The sequence below is a fragment of the Pempheris klunzingeri genome, chromosome 2, assembly GCF_042242105.1.
Source record: "Pempheris klunzingeri isolate RE-2024b chromosome 2, fPemKlu1.hap1, whole genome shotgun sequence".
Lineage (NCBI taxonomy): Eukaryota > Metazoa > Chordata > Actinopteri > Acropomatiformes > Pempheridae > Pempheris > Pempheris klunzingeri.
Window position 1 is genome coordinate 3,233,003 of NC_092013.1, and position 17,720 is coordinate 3,250,722.

The 17,720-nt window shown below is 43.9% G+C and overlaps 3 protein-coding genes across 3 annotated transcripts; all 3 read right to left on the reverse strand.

Annotated features, from left to right (window-relative positions):
* Positions 1-1,631: 1,631 nt before the first annotated feature.
* cyld2 (cylindromatosis (turban tumor syndrome) 2) lies at positions 1,632-8,410 on the reverse strand. Its single transcript, XM_070851306.1, has 13 exons — positions 7,922-8,410; positions 6,628-6,757; positions 5,958-6,187; positions 5,694-5,862; positions 4,926-5,058; positions 4,666-4,770; positions 4,345-4,424; positions 4,145-4,211; positions 3,928-4,060; positions 3,726-3,834; positions 3,505-3,623; positions 2,709-2,907; positions 1,632-2,444 (listed from the first exon to the last, which is right to left on the reverse strand). The coding sequence occupies exons 1-13, from the start codon at positions 8,354-8,356 to the stop codon at positions 2,239-2,241; spliced, it is 2,115 nt and encodes a 704-aa protein (XP_070707407.1). The 5' UTR covers positions 8,357-8,410; the 3' UTR covers positions 1,632-2,238.
* A 1,103-nt stretch (positions 8,411-9,513) lies between these two features.
* On the reverse strand, positions 9,514-14,432 carry LOC139220294 (glutathione hydrolase 7-like). Its single transcript, XM_070852374.1, has 16 exons — positions 14,294-14,432; positions 13,597-13,796; positions 13,362-13,513; positions 13,161-13,278; positions 12,995-13,062; positions 12,841-12,914; positions 12,574-12,755; positions 12,390-12,477; positions 12,168-12,298; positions 11,977-12,065; positions 11,540-11,692; positions 11,311-11,428; positions 11,090-11,227; positions 10,311-10,395; positions 10,114-10,211; positions 9,514-9,552 (listed from the first exon to the last, which is right to left on the reverse strand). The coding sequence occupies exons 1-16, from the start codon at positions 14,421-14,423 to the stop codon at positions 9,514-9,516; spliced, it is 1,863 nt and encodes a 620-aa protein (XP_070708475.1). The 5' UTR covers positions 14,424-14,432.
* A 225-nt stretch (positions 14,433-14,657) lies between these two features.
* On the reverse strand, positions 14,658-17,647 carry LOC139219059 (tumor protein p53 inducible nuclear protein 2). The gene is made up of 4 exons (XM_070850848.1): positions 17,509-17,647; positions 16,542-16,764; positions 15,670-15,772; positions 14,658-15,215 (listed from the first exon to the last, which is right to left on the reverse strand). Exons 2-4 carry the CDS (start codon positions 16,648-16,650, stop codon positions 14,966-14,968), a joined length of 462 nt encoding a protein of 153 aa, XP_070706949.1. The 5' UTR covers positions 16,651-16,764; positions 17,509-17,647; the 3' UTR covers positions 14,658-14,965.
* Between the last annotated feature and the right edge of the window lie 73 nt (positions 17,648-17,720).

A 17,720-nucleotide genomic window follows, 5' to 3' on the forward strand; every position in this document is an offset into this window, starting at 1 on the left:
GAATTCTGGAACGTTTCGGAGTGAATATTCTGAATTCTGGAAGTTTCAGAGAACATTCTGCAGTAGAATTCTTACAAGGAAAAACAACAATCTAGTTGTTAGTAGTCATAACTGAACTGAGCCATTATGTCATTTATCTTTTTGTGCATCCAGAATTGCATTCTTATGAGTTAACATACATTTTTGAATATATGCAACTGCATTGTTTCTAATGCATAATTCTAATTGTAGATAACTGAATTTTTCATTTTTAGTTGTAAAGCCAATTGTGGATATCTGTAATGACAGTTTTACTGGTCACAATGTATTGTATTAAAAATATTATGGATATGTGGAATGTTTTTTCATTTTGGAAATAAAATAAAATTATGTAAAATTAGAAACGTTTAGGATTGTAGATATCAAGTATTTAGTAAGAACTGCATTTCAGACATGCAGAATGTTCATTCTAGAAATCAAAAATAATGCTGTAGATATCATTTCTCATTTGTTTAATTTTGTTTCTGATTAGTACGATGTTGGATTACAGATATCTGCAATATATTTACAACATACCTATTAAATGTTAAAACGGCTTGCCATAGTGCACATGTAGCAGGGGCACGCTGGTTTCACACATTCCTGAGTGAGTCCAGACTTTGTTGTTTGTGTTCACTTGACCCAATAAGCGACTCTCAGCTCAGATTAGAAACAGTAAAAACAATAATCACTATCATCTAAAGAGGTCTGTCATTTCAGATATGTGACCTCACTTACCCTTATGTAATTTAGTGAATATGCATATCAACTTACACATATTAGTGTGTATAGTAACAGAGGTGGAACTAATTAGCATATATACGTGAAATGAGAAAATAACATGTATGTTAGTTGAGTGACCTTAGGTGCCTTTAAGGGCTTGACATGGTGCTGTGTGTTTTAAGTGATTTCAAACATGGCGCACGTCAGAATGTGTGTCACGTAACAGACAGGAACCCATCCTGCCCGGCACAACCTTGAAGGCCAACAGGCCTATCACATAACAACTGAAAGGCAAAGTGGTTCACACTAAAGCACATGGCCGTATTGAAAGTCAAAGGTATGGTTAAGAATAACAGCCATCGGATACATCTTAAAAAGTAGGTTTCAGTCTCATGCCAACTGATCGTAGTAATCCTCTTTAGACAAAGAATTAAAATATATAGTATTTTAATGGGGATACCAAAGCTGGCTGACAGATGACAGCTGAACAACTGTCAATGTAAACTGAATACACAGAACAGCATCTAAAAACAAAAACAACAACAAAAAAAAAGTTAGGTTTGAATGTCAGTCAGGGATGAATAAGACTTGACGGTGGATTTGAGTGAAGCTCACGTTTGTCCAGAAGAGGGCATTGCAGCCCATAATATTACCTAATGGGACCTCACAGCACTGCTTTCTGCAGAGATTTGGTCTTTTAGGACTTTAAGCTTATAAAAGGTGGTAGGTGTTATCTGAATGCATTATTACACACGATACATGCTGGTGTATCTTCTCATGAAAGTTATGTGATTAAAACTCATATAATTGCACCAAATCTAAGCTTTAAATTGTGTTTGTCTGATTTTAGTGCAATTAGTTTGTTAGGGTCAATTCACTGAGTTCCAACAGCAGTTTCTCATACATTTTATTGATGAACATACAATATTACAGATCCAGTGATGTGCTCGAGAAAATTCTGCACACAGTGCAATTGTTTACAGTAAATCCAGCCATTTACAGTGGATACTTTCCAACCTTCATGTGATCCAGGAGACATCAGCGAGTGTTTTAGGTCACACGTGATGATCTAGAGTTAAATTTAGGCCCCACCATGCAAAACATGCCACCAAGTGGATTTTATTCTTTGCGTTTTCATGCCATGAAAAATCACTTTCCTTTAAAAATCTTGGTATAAATAAGTGTAACAACTCAAAGACATTCAAGAGATAAAGAAAGCAATGATGAGGAGTTCAGAGTATTTTTACTGCTCATTCTTTCTCTCCCCATCTATCAACATCATCTTCGACCGTATGAACTCACATTTCTGAGCCGGAGTATCAACAAGAGTCGACCCCTTCCCTCCCCCATCATCATCATCATCATCATGTTAAAAGCATCCACTTCAGTTCCTGCTGTTTGGATGCAACAACCGTCGCAAAATCTTGCTGATTAGACAGATGCAAGGTTATTAAAGGCTCTGTTATGGGAACGTTGTGTCCTCGTCCTCACACGCGTTTAAGACTCCTGATGGTTTGGCTTTGAGAGAGGCTTGGCTGGGTTCTGGTATAAAAACATGTAGGAGTCACACAGCAGTCTGCGCACTAGTTCAGGAGCGTGGGAGGGGTTAGCCCGAGCCAGCTCCTCCTCCGGCTGGGACAGGAAGTCGCCCAGCTCAGGACACGCTCGGATCTCGGGAATGTTGTAGCCATGTTGATCATCACCTGTAAGGAAGCGTGGCCTTAAGATTAGATCGTCAGTTTAAAGACGAGATAAAGACCAGTCACAGACGTCAGAGCGTGGCTTTATCTGCCGCTGTCGAGGCTCCATTATCAGAAAATACAGCAGTCATGAGTAACCACTTCATAGAAAAACCAAAACAAGTCAGAGTTTGCACGAACATCTGGATAAAATTCTTTGCAACCCTATAATGCCTCTAATAGACGAAGAGGTTTTTCTCCAACCCAAGAAACGGCATGAAATCTTACCGCATCTGTCGGCCATGCTGTCAAAGAAGAGCCAGGAGTGGGGATCAGGGCCGTATTTCACAAAGGACACATAGTGGCTGGTATGAATGCAGAGCACGGCGAACAGCTGCATCATGTGCCGGAGCACAGGAGTACCAGAGTCTGCTGGCACTGTTAGAGCTTTGGGGGAGTGATCCTGCCGCAAGGGATGGCTGTGCACCTTGAAGAAAAATAGAAAGAGGAAGTTTCTCATATTAACCGAGGTGCCCTTTCACACATGAGGATACTGTCAGATGTGTTTTCTACCACTGGAAATACTCTGGTTTAAGTGAGGGCAGCGCCGGCGCAGAGGCACAGCATGACACTATATAGTTGTCTATGGATCAGAGTTGTACCAAAAGTACAGTCTGTGACCATTTGGTTGTTTACAGCGCATCAAAAGGCGACTAGGAGGCAACTGTCTCATCGTCAGTGACTGTTGGTATCAACACTACATGTATTTGGACGCATCCACAGCATAAATGAAAGAGTGGAGAAAGAGTACAGACAGTTTGTTCTTCCGGTTTCGCACCAGTTCCATTAATATCAATACCAACCAGACATCGACCTGCTCCGTTCACATGTGGGCTCAGTTAGACATTACAGAGCCTGCAGGGTAAAGTCTGTTCAATGTCCAGTCCGACTGATTTGGACATTTCTCTCATACGGCTCCTCTGGGTGACGTCTGCACAAGTTCAGGGTTGCAGTGCATGTGTGAAAGGGGCTTAAGTTTGGTCAGTGGGACACCTGAGATCTAAAAAGAAGCCATCTGGCTTACCTGTGTGTTGCACGTGGTGCAGAACTGTTTGATACTTCCTGGCTGCAGTTTACGATCTGTTAGACACTGAAGACACTCGTACTCTGCCAGATGCCCACAAATGAAGCATTCTCTTGGAGCTGTTGGAAAAGAAGGCGATGCTTAAGCTCTTTAAAAACACTGTATTAAAGAGAAGTTTCCTATATGTTTTCAAATCAGTGCTGATGATGTTTGCTCCTCACAGTTGTACAGGAGATCTGTGAGGTCCAGCTCGGTGGACGGGATGATGTGTGAAAACATCTTATACTTGTTTCCAAACCTTGGCATCTGAACCATTAGACAGGACGGCATCTAAGGGAAAAGTAGGAAGGGCAACAAGGAGGTCACGTGGCTGTTTAGAGGAAAACCGGAAACACACTCTCTTTTCCATTTTAAGATCCTCACCTCTTCAAACTTGAGGTCACCTGACAGGCAGGATGTGTCCAGCAGCTGTTGGACGGTGGGCATCTGCCCCATCTGTTCCTTCTCCAGAAAGATCTGGAAGGTGTAGGCACCCTGAGATGTTTCTCGTCTCGACCTAAAAACAAACAGAACTTCAGTAACTCAAACAAAACAGTCAAATCGGACAGGATACTGAACACCGGGCGGCTCAGGATCTTACCGGAGCCTAAGCAGCGGCTCCATGCAAAGCACCTTCTGGAAGAGGACTGTGATGAACTCCTCTGGATCTGCAGTGAAGAACAGCGATTAAAACCCATAAAGAAACGCAACAGTAGACTTCGGTATGCCATGTCACAATGCCTAAAGCCCTTCTATTAAAATATATTGTAACAACGCATGTTACGCGATCTGGCTGTGCACCTTTTTCCTCCGTTCGGAAAGTGTCGCAGCCGAGCTGTTTGCGGAAATTCATCACACTCTCAGCAGGCACAAAGCCTTGTCTGTGATAAAAGACATTAGTAATGGGTAAGCAAACACAGTAACACACACACACCTTCTTATAGAGGTAAGTTTTAGGTATATACATGTTTTTTTTTTTTAGCTGGTAAATATACAATGCAGTGCCCCAATCATTAAGACAGAGAGTTCTCGTTTACCAGCTGAGATAATGTAAAATGTCATAATGTTCTTGTTAGATGATAATACAAGGGTTTAGAAAAACAGACTGAAGACTGTTTATACCTGCGTAAACGGTTGACTATTTTTCTAAGAGTGCAAGTTATGGGTTGCTCTGTGTCAGCAGGCTTCTGGCAGATATTATCCAGGGTCACAGATGAGCTGAACAAACTGAGGAGAGAAAATCCACACCGTTTTAATCAAGTCAGCACTTATCTGACTGCACACGAGCTCCTCCAAAAGCAAATTACTGCAGATAATGTGAGAGTAAAGTGAATATGAGCCAAGTTTTTTCTAACAGTGGGAGGCCGGTGAACTGGTTTTACCTGAAGAGTGCGGCATCAAGGTAACAAGAGTTAATGTGGCCCTGAATCCCTTTCATTCGTCCCTCTAACAAAGACAAGGCCTCCGACTCAGGGATAGGTGGTGCATCCTCCTCAGAGTCCTCAAAAGGGGGAACTGAAAACACACAGAAACAGATCTTTCTATCAGACGTTATAACAAAACAGAACTGAGAGACGCGGTATTCTCCAGCAGCGTCTCACTGGAACATTACTATCACCCCTCAGGGACAATGATTAACCCGCTTCTCCCAAGCAGGAAGTGAACAGGACAGTCAGACACGATCCGCTGATAACGACTGTCTCAAAGCTGCATTGTTTCAGGTGTCACTGATATAACTTCTCTGCACTGCAACTCGTGCCACAGGCAAAAGGGTGTGAATATTAAGCTGTGAGTGCTCATGAGACACTTCAGCAGCACGCCAAGTTCCTTAAAACTGAGTGTGCGAGGTTGTGCGATGTGTAATTTTAACTGACAGGTAATGAAAGACACCTCTAAAGCTCTATGCAAGAACTTAATCTCTGAATATTGAGAGGGCCGGCTGTCCAGTCCACATGTTGAGGTGTCCTTGGACAAGACACCGAACCTCAAATTGTTCCTGAAGCTGTGTTTGAGTCTCCTCTTAAATTAGATTCCTCCCTGGTTAGAAAAAGGTTTAACATTTCATGCAGGTAATTAAAATAACCAGTAACCAATGGCATCAAATGTGTGCAATATGGAAATTTACAGGTGAAACAGAAGACGTGTCTAACCTGGAGGTGTCTCGGTGGGTTTGGGGGCCTCCTTTCCTGCAGAGGTGGAGGCGAATCTGCCGTCTGGGCTGCACTTTGTCACGGGAACGAACAGCGCCCTGTTCCCTTTGCAGGTGAAGTACCTCTGGCTTCCATACTTCCCGTCGGAGCAGCCACTCACCTCGTAGTCCTGAAACAATGACAAACCAAAAACCAGACATGAAGAGCCTCAAATGAGTCGACAGAACACTGAACTGTAGATATAAATATACTTTTAGCGCTCACCAATTCAATCCCAGCCCATTCAGCGGCCTTCCCTTCGGGGACTCCCAACCACTGGACGACCCCGTACACCGTGATCCCAGAGTTGGACACCACCTCCACCGTGGATCCCACCTCCAGGGGGCTCTGGCTCCGAGTGGTACTCTGCTCCGTGTGGCTCTCCCTCACTTGTCTTGCACGAGATCCTATAGCCGGCATGGAGTTGATGCGCGTCACCGCTTTTCTGTTTATACCTGCGGAGACGTACGGAGGGTGTGAGGCTGATGGTTAGACAGTCATATGACTCTCCCTCCCTCCCTCCCTCCCTTCCTAACCAAGCTTGTCACATGCTGGCTCATCAGATTGACCTCCAGCTAACACGGCACAGGTCTACATATGGAGGTATGTCGACAGCTTAGAGAGCGCAATGTGCAAAAAACGTCAAAGCATTCGATGAATCCACCGTTTAACATTCCAGAGCAACAGGACCAGTTTTTCCAGTCGTGTTCAGGGACCGCTTCTTCTGCAGCCCCTCTGGACTCACAGGTGTTTACTCAAAACATTATCCACAGATTAGATGGGAGGGGGATGGAGATTGTTCTTTTTTTTTAAATTTTAAACCATAAAGAGGATTTAGTCAGATAAATGTTGGCTCTGAAAGAGGCAAAGCTGCGACTTTGACCACTTCACTTACTCCCATATTGGCCGTCTTTCCAGTGCAGTCCGGAGGGAACGGAGTAGGATGGGACCACCTGGACGATGTCTGCAGCACTGAACAGGGGCAGAGGAGCAGGTTTCTTGGATGACAGGTTGTGATCGCTGTCCTAAAAGGAAGAGACGGACAAAAACCAGTGGTGGAAGCTGTAGATCAGTCAGATAGTAAAAATACTGTTACAGGGAAAAGTCCTGCAGTAAAAAAAGTATAAGTATATGTTAAAAGTAATTCAGAAAAATGGAAACATGAATTTATTATTACATGAAAAAAGACTGAAAGTATCTGCCAATCAGCTAATCGCTTGTATTTATTGTGGGGAGGTTTTTGATTTTCATCAAACGTTTCTTATGTTTTGTGTGCAAAAATCTTAATTTGCAGAGTAACTGAAGCTGTCTGATAGATGCAGCAGAGTAGAAGTGGAAAAGAAAAAAAAAAACCTCAAGCAGTGCACATGAGTAAATGTACTCAGTTACATTCCACTGCTGTACGTAACACTGTGTACTGGGGTGTGTGTGTGTGTGTGTGTGTGTGTGTGTGTGTGTGTAGCCTACATTTTGGACTAATGACACAATGACGTCTGTGACATCTTGTGACTGATAACAAACACACACACACACACACACACACACACACACACACATCAGGTTAATCATCATCTATGTCTCTACATTTCTTAAGGTGACAGTCTGAGCCTGAAACTTTTTCTCTGTGATTATTTTCCATTTTCTATTGTTTTTATTATTGATCTTATTCTTTTATTCTATGCATTTATGTTTTTTTAAATGTCTTTTATCTCATTGTCCTCTTAATCCTTGCTTTTATTTGGCCTCACTGTTTGACTGTCAAAGCACTTTTTAAAGAGGTGCTATACAAATAAAACTTATTATTACTGGCTTCAGGGAGACCTGATAGTTGCTCCTCTACCTCGCTCTTCATCCCAGACACCCTCACTCTTTAACACCAGCATCACTGGCTGATGTTAATACACTGTTTTTCCATCCATGTCATTCCATTCCTGTCCATACCTGTACATTACCTGTACATTTCTGAACCAAAGTGTAAATATCCCATAGTGAAAATATTTATTTCATCACAGCCATATATTTATTTTGCTATTTCTTCTTTTACTATTGCTTCTTCTCAGTCTCCCTGTTCTATTGTTGCCGCTGTAACATGAGAATTTCCCCCTATGGCGGATCAAATAAAGAAAAGTCTAAGTCTAAAGTCTAAGTCTAAGTCACTTTGCCGCTGCAAGCAATAAAACTCGACCCACCACAAACTCCACCTCGAAGCCGAGCATGTGCAGGTCGTCTTTGCCCTCCTTCCTCCCGATCTGCATCAGGTTCTTCACCAGCCCGGGCAGGTGCCCCTTCTTGTGCCTCACCACCACCAGGTCGTCCGGACTCAGCTCGCAGATGGCCGAGAACAGCTGCGGGTTGCACAGCAGCTCCAGGCGCTTGCTGGCGGGGGAGACGAAGAGCAGCAGCTGGGCCTGGTGGCGGGTCAGGGGGTAGGTGTCCTCCCTGCGCACGATGCCTCCGCTCTTCGGGCTCCCCGCGTTGCTGCCGCCGCAGTACAGCAGCCCCATCAGCTCCCCCCGCTGGGTCTCCGCCTCCACACGGCCGATGCACCCCCGGCAGAAGCCCTTCCTCGACTTCCCGCGAATCACGATGAAAAACTTCTCCTTCACCACCGCTTTGGGCTCCATTGGACCCACCGGTGCGCTCCGTTAAAGGCTCTGTTAAAGGCTGGTATCCTTATCGAGAGGAGGTGAGGGGGGGGGGGAGATCACCTGCAGGAGAGGCAACAGGAGGTCATGTATTACCTGTCTGACAGCACTCACTGTGGCATGGACAAGACCAACACGGCGTGAAAGTAAGTAATAATAAAAAATATCACCATTACTCCAACATTCACCACAATAAGATCACTTACTCTCTTTATTTGTTCAGAGAAATTAATCCACTGCAGCTACATGAGTGAAGCAGGTGACTCCTCTTCCTCTTCTTCTTCCCTCTGCTCTGAGGAGGTGGGACAACCCTGCAGGTGTTTAAATACTGACCTGTACGTGACCGACGACGCCCACCTGACAGCTCTCCGTCTCTCCGCCCTGAAAGCGACGTGACTTCCTCACCAGGGCCCGACTGTGGGTTTGATAAGAGCAGGGAGGACGAGGTGTGACCGCCAGAGAGAATATGGACATGTTGTGTGAATGTTGACTCATGCATCTGTGTCTGCAATGTGGCCAATATTATTGATTATTGATTGTTATCACAGGGAGACACTACAGGTGGAAAATCTTCTATATATTACAAGGTTTTCTGAAGTAATGTTTAAATATACAAAAGGTGAATTATCTAATTACATTTCCAGAACAGAAATGTGAACTTAGACATATTAGAGCCAAATGTTTTTACAGAGAGGCATTTTGGATCCTTTTTTTTATTATTATTATTATTACTACACAAAAATAAATATTGCAAACAGCCATTAAATCAAAATCCCCATGTTCACAGGAGTAAAACTAATCATGCCATCAATCACAGATGAACAAGCGCCAACATTTGGAACATAGAGAGGAATAGAATTGGAGAGTAGTCGTATGAAAGGAAAAAAACTATATTAAAACAATAATTTTGAGGAAGTAGTCGTTAAAAATATGCATTTAAAAGTAAAGTGGAGTGAAATAAGTACCTAAATGTGGATTTTGGGTTGTTTTGCTTCCACCAGTCTGGAAGCAAAACAACCCAAACTCTTAAAAAGAATGTTTTTGCCTGTTTGTGTCTCGTCTTGTTGGGACTGCTGGTGTCCTGTGTATCATATGTAGGGACACGTTTAAAGATCCATCTCATCACCCTTTGTCACCTACAGGTGGTTGGACCACGTCACTGAGACCAGCAGCTTCTGAGAAACACACGCCGAGCAAAATGTTTCGGGTGACCAATCCTGGAGTGCAGCGCCTTGAGTGACATGTTTGTCTGCATGCAGACGTAACACATGTGACATGTCCTCCCCTGTGATGTTACTGGTATGAACGTCTGACAGTATCTGAACTCCTCATCAGCTTTACGTAACAGCCCACATCTTCCTCAGCATGCTTACTGTGTGTGTGTGTGTGTGTGTGTGTGTGTGTGTGTGACATGTCCTCAACCAGCATAAAAACATTTTCTACTTAAAAAGTCCTTTACAAAACATCCATTTGGAGCTCCGGTGTGATGATAATCCTTTAATCAGTTTTAAGACAATTCATATGAACAACCTTTCCCTTCTTTAACAGACAGGAGGAGGAGGAGGAGGAGGAGGAGGAGGAGGAGGAGGAGGACCGCCCTCTGCTGGCTGCTGATCACCAACAACATAAGAGTGTGAGAGCCACAGCTTTCTGTTTTCTAATCTGTCCAGGGAAGAAGTTTGTTGACGAGAGGAGAAGAGCTATAATAAAGTATCAGACAGTCGAGGTGGTGTTACGGCCGTGATGGCGTCTCCCTTCCTCAGGATCACGTGGACAACACTGTGCGTCTTCACTCTTTGAAATGTGTGGCTCCTTTCAAACAGCACCCTGTCGTCTGGGAGGAGGAGAACATGACTCCCATGAATGAATAACGTAATATTAATAAGTAATAATAAAGGCAAAGGTGAACGAGTGGATACTGCTGCATGCTTACGCTCAACAAGAGGCCTGTGAGGCTGAAGCTGGGGATGGAGGCTGCCATTGTTCTCTTTATGGAGGGAGAGCACACTGATCAACACCTAAAGCACACAAAAAGCGTGAATTAGAAATGTTTTGGCATTAAAAATCAGAACAATAATGTGAAGCACAGACGGGATCTCGGCCATCGTGCACTTTTAAGCCACACGAGGGAGCTTCCTGGATTTTTTAAAAAAGTTTTTCACTAACTAATATTACACTTTTTTTTGTTTCTGTGGCCGCCATTCTGCAGAAAAGTGCATGTTAACTGTATATTTTTGATGATTTGACATTTAACAACAAGAGAGGCGAAGTCCCTGTTCGATAGTCGATGAGACGAATACTTTTTTTTTTGATTCCGTTTGAATCTTTCCATGAATTACACATAATATTTCTACTTTAAAACATCACAGCTTCTTGGCTCTGCTTAGCTTGAGGCTAGTTGTGTGACTTTTGGGTGTGTAGTCTTTCTAATGATGTATTTTCAAGTCATACACTTACACCAAACTTCTTATAACATCGTGTGTGTAATAAATTATTTGTCTTTTTCCGGAAAAAACATTGCAGTCAAGTGGAAGGGGAGGGACTTCCTCTCTTTAATACACTGATGATTTAGTTATTCAAGTAAAAAATTGTCAGAAATGTGTATTTATGCCCAGCTCGCTCTTCTCACAGTACATAGATGAGACCCATTGTGAACTGAGTTGTGATGGTTTATAATTTTTTAGAAAGTGGCTCCTCAGAAAGTGATCAAACCTGGGTGATCACACTCAGACTCTGTCGTCCAGCCGAGCTGCTGAGTGCCACGTAGGTTCCACATTTGCTCCCCGCTGGCACCACTATTGTGGGCATGAGAGACAACAGGGGCCTCTTTCCTGGCTGGACTCTGTTTTTCTACAGCACAGACGGAGAGAAGTGAGCCAAATTCAAAGCAACACTTTAAAAAAAAGCAGCTGTCGGACTGATTTTTGACCAACCTGGTTGGTTAAGAGTCGCCCTCTGGTCTTGTTTGGCCAGGTGAAGTCGAGGATGAGGCTGTTGAGGATCACCCCGGACCGAGTCATGATTCTGCTGCCGAACGGCCTGCTCAAGGAACTGTGAGATCAGAGAACGAGAGATAAGATGGAAGAATGCGAGCGTGCCTTAAAGCACATACCGCACATAACCCTCCTCACTTATGTCAGACAGAGACAGCGACACCATCACCTTGCTACTGACACCACGAGGTCATCGGGTCCCATGACTACGACCTGTCCGACCGTCAGCTCCGTCTGCAGGGAGCGGACAGTGGAGGAGTGCTCGGGCGGAGATGTATGGGAGGAATTGGTCCTCTGGCGAAGCGCTTCGGCCTGACTCTTACTTTAACAGAGAGATAATGAACAAGTAGTTCACTGAAATGCCAGAAATGGTCAGAAAATTTTCATTTTTCAAGACAAAAAGCCAAATGTTCTCTGGTTCCAGCTGGATTTTCTTTGTCACATTTAAAAGCAAACTGAAAATCATCAGTTTTAGACTGTTGGCCCGATAAAACAAGACATTTGGAGACATCCCTTTGAGCCCTGTGTTCTGACGTGTCCGCCAAATAATGACAATAAAATGATTCGATTAATCACTTGTGAAAATAATCTTTGGTTGTAGTTCACCTGAGCATGTCAGAGAGCCTCTCGGTCACTGAAGAGTTATGCTGAGGGTCAAATGAACCTCCGGCCGCAGCCAAAACTGCCCTCAGAGCCTGAACAGGGAGAAATAAATCACGTCTATGCAGGAGTGCTACCATTTGAACCAGGCCGCAGTATATTAAAAGTGGTGATATTTCAGCTTTGCAGTCCAGTGCCTCAGTGATCCAGTGGTGCGTCTGATTCTCGGTGTCACTGTTCTCATTTAGGTGGACGTCCTGCAGAAGGTTGAGCGCTGATATCAGAGCTGCACCAGCAGACGGCTGAGGAGGAACCTGAATAATAAATTCTAATAAAGATAAGAGTAGCAAATATTACTGAAGGTATCAGGAATGCATGCAGATTTATTCAGTCTGTGTTGAATAAAGTTTAGCATCTACCATCATACAGGCCTTCCACAGGCCGCTCCACTTGTGCACTGTAGTTCCTGATGTCGCCTCTGCTCAGGACCCCCCCGCTAGCTCGCACCTTCAGATTGAGACACAGAAAAGGCTGTAACATTACCCACATTTGAATGATTGTAGCTGCCAAACCAAGGCTACAATTGTGCCCACACCTCATCACCTCATCCTCCATCTCCTGCGAGAAGTTCCCGTCATAGAAGTTGGACAGACCAGCCTCCAGGACTCCAGCCAGACCGGGCATCCGCAGAAACAAACCAGGACTCAGAGCTTGGCCATCGGGGAGGAACACGTCCCTGAAACGCTGCGATAGCTGCTCACCTTTTACCTTCGATACAGCCTCGGCTGGAAGCAAGTCACGTCCCCGGTTCATCATTCTCAGCTGACGTTATCCTGTTCTATCACCAGTAAGCGGTGAAGTTTGACTCACCAAGACTGACAGACACGTTGAAACCTTCTTTGGCCACAGCGGCGGCTCTGGACACCACATCCTCCCACGGTAGCCTGCAGAGATTTTTGCAGTCAGACATGTTTGACTTAAACGTTAAATAAATGTTGGCTTTATCTGAACTGAACTGCTTTACCTCCCGTACAGGCTGTGAGCACGATTCAGCCCTCTGAGCACACCGGGCACTCCCACCTGTAAACCTGCCTGGGTGGATGAAGTAATAATCATACATGATAAAATCAAACAGCACTAACAGCAGCCCCCCCCACACACACACACACACACACACACCTTTATATTACCTTTAGCTGTGAAACATTTTGCAGCATCTCCTCTGTAAGTGTTTCAGGTGCCGTTCCCTGGAAGTTTATCACCCTGGTTTGATTCTTATGGATGTCATGAACCAGCATCACTCCACTTCTACATAAACACAATGTGACCAAACAAGCATGAGAGTATATTTTGCAGTAAGCTCATAAACAACAGGGCGCTGGGTCACCTACCCACCAACACCTGACACGTGTGGATGCATCACACCCAGACACAGGGCGGCGGCGATGGCTGCATCCACACTGGATCCACGGTCGTGAAGGACTCTCTGCCCGAGGGCAGTGCAGCTCTCATGATCCGACACCAACACACCTTTCACAAACACCTGTGACGTGACTGGAATGAGGATGAGTGATGCAGTGGTGTGGTAATGCTTGGAGTGTGTGTGTGTTACATGGCATGACTTACCGGACCTTCCACCAGGTAAATGTGCAGGAACAGGGCGATGGTCACTCCAGCGGCGAAGGTGATGAGTGCGGCGTAGACAGATGTGAGTGTGTCCTGGCCCTCGTCTGTCTCTTTGAGGGGGGGCAGGCTTCGGTCGAGCAGGTTTGGGCTACCAGACGTCATCTGTTTCAGAGGGATCTCCTTTGGGAGACGGCTGAGATCTGTGGCAGCAGCAAGGAGACACATTTAAAGCTTTACCTCAGGGGAAATGTTTCTCCTATCACCTCTAATCACAAGGTTCCTCCTGCTTGTTAAGAGTAAAAGTCAAGCACTTTTCAAACTGTTACTAGAACTGCAAAATAAATTCCTTTATACTCACAGCAATCGTTGTCACGTTGTTTATATCACCAGCTCTTTATATCAGCTTTGATTGCATGTTTCGATTAAAGCTTGAATGCGTTTACATGAGCGATTATGCAGATGACACCAGATTGTGTTTAAATAAATTCAAGCACTTTTCAAGGAGCTCATTCTAACTGAAGCCTTTTTCCAAACCTTGAAAATGTGAAAATTGAAAATTTTCTTTGCATAAATCCTGTAATCAGATGATTTCCACCCACATTGTTGCAAACTAGCATTGTATCAGGAGTAAAACAGTCTGAGAACTACAGCAGCATCCTGCATGCTGAGAGCTGTGTGTGTGTGTGTGTCCTCTCACCTGTGTTTCCATTCAAGTCACAGGTGGAGTCACTTGTTGACGAGCCATCGGCCACCTGAGAGGAACCAGCAAAGCTTTCGTAACCGGACTTTAACTGCTGGTTAAGTTTTGATTCAGGAGAAACATCCATCTTCACTGTTTTCACTCAAGAAAAAAAAAAAAACCCACAGGTGAAGCCCACAAACTGGCCTCTTCTCTGAGAGTCATGTGATCAAACACAGCAGGTACAATTACCTCCCAACCAATGAGATCTCAGCATTCGCATCCTTCTGCCCGTGAGCAGTTCAATGACACGTGGAGATTACAGTTTGACAAACAAATAAAGCAAAAACTACAAAGTCATCAGTTTTATTGCTGTATGAAAAAGGTTTTAAACCACGTACATAGAGGTAAATGCATGTCGATACACAAATCACATAATTTTGTCCAAAATGTTAGAGGTTACACTTTAACTTTGCATAGGCTGCCCTTTATGTATAAATTCACATGCAAACAAACGAAGAAACACGGTGGATCTCATTTCATGAGGTGAACGTCTTCTAAACAGTGTGAGTTATAACGTAGCTGCCTACGGCCTGTTAACTGTCGTCAAGTTTGTAGTTTATATCTGCACAACACTAAAACTAGTGTATTGGAGTGTGTGTGCTCCATCAGGAGGAGGTCAGGACTGCCTCAGTGGCAGAGGTTGCGATGTCCTGGCTGTTGGAGGTGGAAGGAGTGATGCTGGACCCCCTGGCGAACACGGTTCTGGCGCTGGATGGCGTTACGAGTCACGTGGTGTCGGTCTGCCCAGGTCTTAGCCCTCTGGTTCAGCTCGACCAAAGCTTTAGGCTGAGAAGCGGCAGCTGCGATGGCTTGACCGGTGTTGCTGCTGCTGCTGCTGCTGCTGCTGTGAACTGTGGGATCTGGATCGTTTGACACGCTGGAGAGAAACACAAGCAAGTAGGTCAGTCTGGTCACCTTCAGAGTCCGTGTTTGTCAAGAGAGGGATAATTACAGCGAGCAGCGGCCATTAGTGCAAAACCAATCCTCCTGAGGGGGTTCTTACTGCAACAACCACCCAGTCGATGTTCATTATCCCTCCACTTACACTGCTTTGTGCTAATGAAATCAATAATTAGAGAAAAACATTGATTTAAAAGTGATTTTGTTGATTTGAAAATTTTTTTTTTTTTGCTATTGCTATCAGAACTGCATCCATGGCAACAGTCAGTCATACAGAAATAACAGACGCTGTAACTGTATTCAACAAAGCTGTGTGGTAACAGAAGTTTATGTGATGTTAAATGCACTTTGTCTCTATTTATAGGTAGTTTACACTCCAAATTTAATACGTTACTGTAAATTCAACATGGATTCCTCCTCCTCCTCCTCACCTGACGTCAGTTTCCATGTTTGCAGCGGCATCGTAATGAAGAGCAGAGTTTGGTGTTTGGCTGTCGGTCGGCTCAGCACCCAGGCCCTCGGCTGAACGAGCCTCTGGGGACGCAAAATGTAGTTTTGTCATCTTAACGAGCAATAATTAGATTAGATTAGATTAGATTCAACTTTATCGTCATTACACCTGTACAGTACAAGGCAATGAAATGCAGTTTGGCATCTAACCAGAATTGTGAATTTGTAGCAAGTGCAGAAATATTTAAAGGGTATATACAGAATATACAGAAGGGTGTTTACAGATGCTATATACAGATTAGTGCTATGAATATGTGTGCTAGTAACTACAGGTATAAATATAAATACAATATACGGATTAGACTGAGAATGGAATGTACATATAATACAGGTGTATACAGGTTGAGGTGATATACATACTAATAATTCAATAATTCAACATACGGTAAGTATATAAAAACACATATTATCTCTCCAGCTAACTGAACATCAAGTAAAACAGTGAAAACAAAACATATGAGGTGCACAAAATCTTAAAAGGTGTTATTCCTTTTTATTTCATTATTCGGCTTAGTTAAGGGCAGGTAGTTCAGTGCAAACCAATTAGGGTTTTTAATAGATCAATAAATGTTTATGATGATTGTGATATTGATTTCAACCATGCTGCCAGCTCCGCTCATCAGCATAGTGTCAAATTAAAGTTTTAAAGTTGAAAACAAGAGAATAATTAACAAATGATGCCTGTTTGAATGTATTAACAGTGTATATTAGTATAGATACAGTTTAAATATATATATATGTTATTATATTTCAGATATTAAGATATGTGAGAATAACCTGCTCCATGCCTGACCTTGATGACTGACAACAAGCCACCCTTCTTCCACCACTTCTCCAGACTTGACATCCTCGGGCGTCTCCTCCTCTCCCCCAAAAAGCAGACGTGTGATGGTTTTGAACATCGCTGCCTCCTCTTTGTCTCCTCTTGCTCTTGAAGGTCGCCGCTGTTGCTCCTGTTTTCCTCCCCTTGTTGATTCAGCAGGACGCTCAGCTGCTGGGCGAGGTCTCTCTATTATCTGCAGAAGGGGAAGAAAAGACGGGGTCACGTGCACGTTCAACATGCAGCATCACTGCTCACTCTTAATCCCTCTTTGACTGTTTGGCAGTGGGTGAAGCCACTCTCCATTCTTGCATTATTATTTTTCAAATTTCATGCAATCTGGGTCAGCTGACTGGGACGTCCAATGAAATTTCTGGTGATACAGTGGGTTGAATAATGATGCCCACTCCCCATTTCATTGTTAGGGTCCATCTGTCTCTGGATACATGGGGGAGGGGCTCCTTTTATCAAGATGTGCAGGTTTAAATGGACTGAAGCGGCTCTGTGTGGGGATATTTAATGAATATGTGGATATTAAATCATTTTTCTGCAGTGCACACTGGGTGTAATGGTGTTCTGCAGCGTTTGCATTGTGTTTTCACTCACTGTCACCCAATGAGGTGGACAAAGCAGCACACAGAGATCAACCCCTTAACTTCCCTCACTGCCTGCATTCACTTTAAATGTGTTTTCTAACATGTTTTCAGGTCTTCGGGTCACTCACAGTCCTCTGGTTTTGCAGAAACACGTCGTTAAACCAGCTAACACACGCCGAGACAATTACTGACAGCCAGCAGCACGAATTAAACCAAATTATGAGGTTAAAAACGGACTACAATGAGTGTCCGGTGTCACCAGATATGATAATAGATGCGTTTTTATTGTCTTAACAGTCGTAATGTTGCATTTCTGTAAATTAAGCTAGCTGCAGCGACCTTACCTGCCGTTAGTGTTTCCTCAAATTCAGCCGCAGACCATGATCAAGTCCCGGGTTGATGATCTTCACATGTGCCCGAACATTTCTGATGGTTTTATTAAATAAAATCAAGGTTAAATCGGGATGTTTTCTGTTTTGTTTTGTTCGCCGTTTCAAATCTTCAACCGATCAATGAACACTGCAGGCCCCGCCCACCAGGAGGAACCCACCAATCA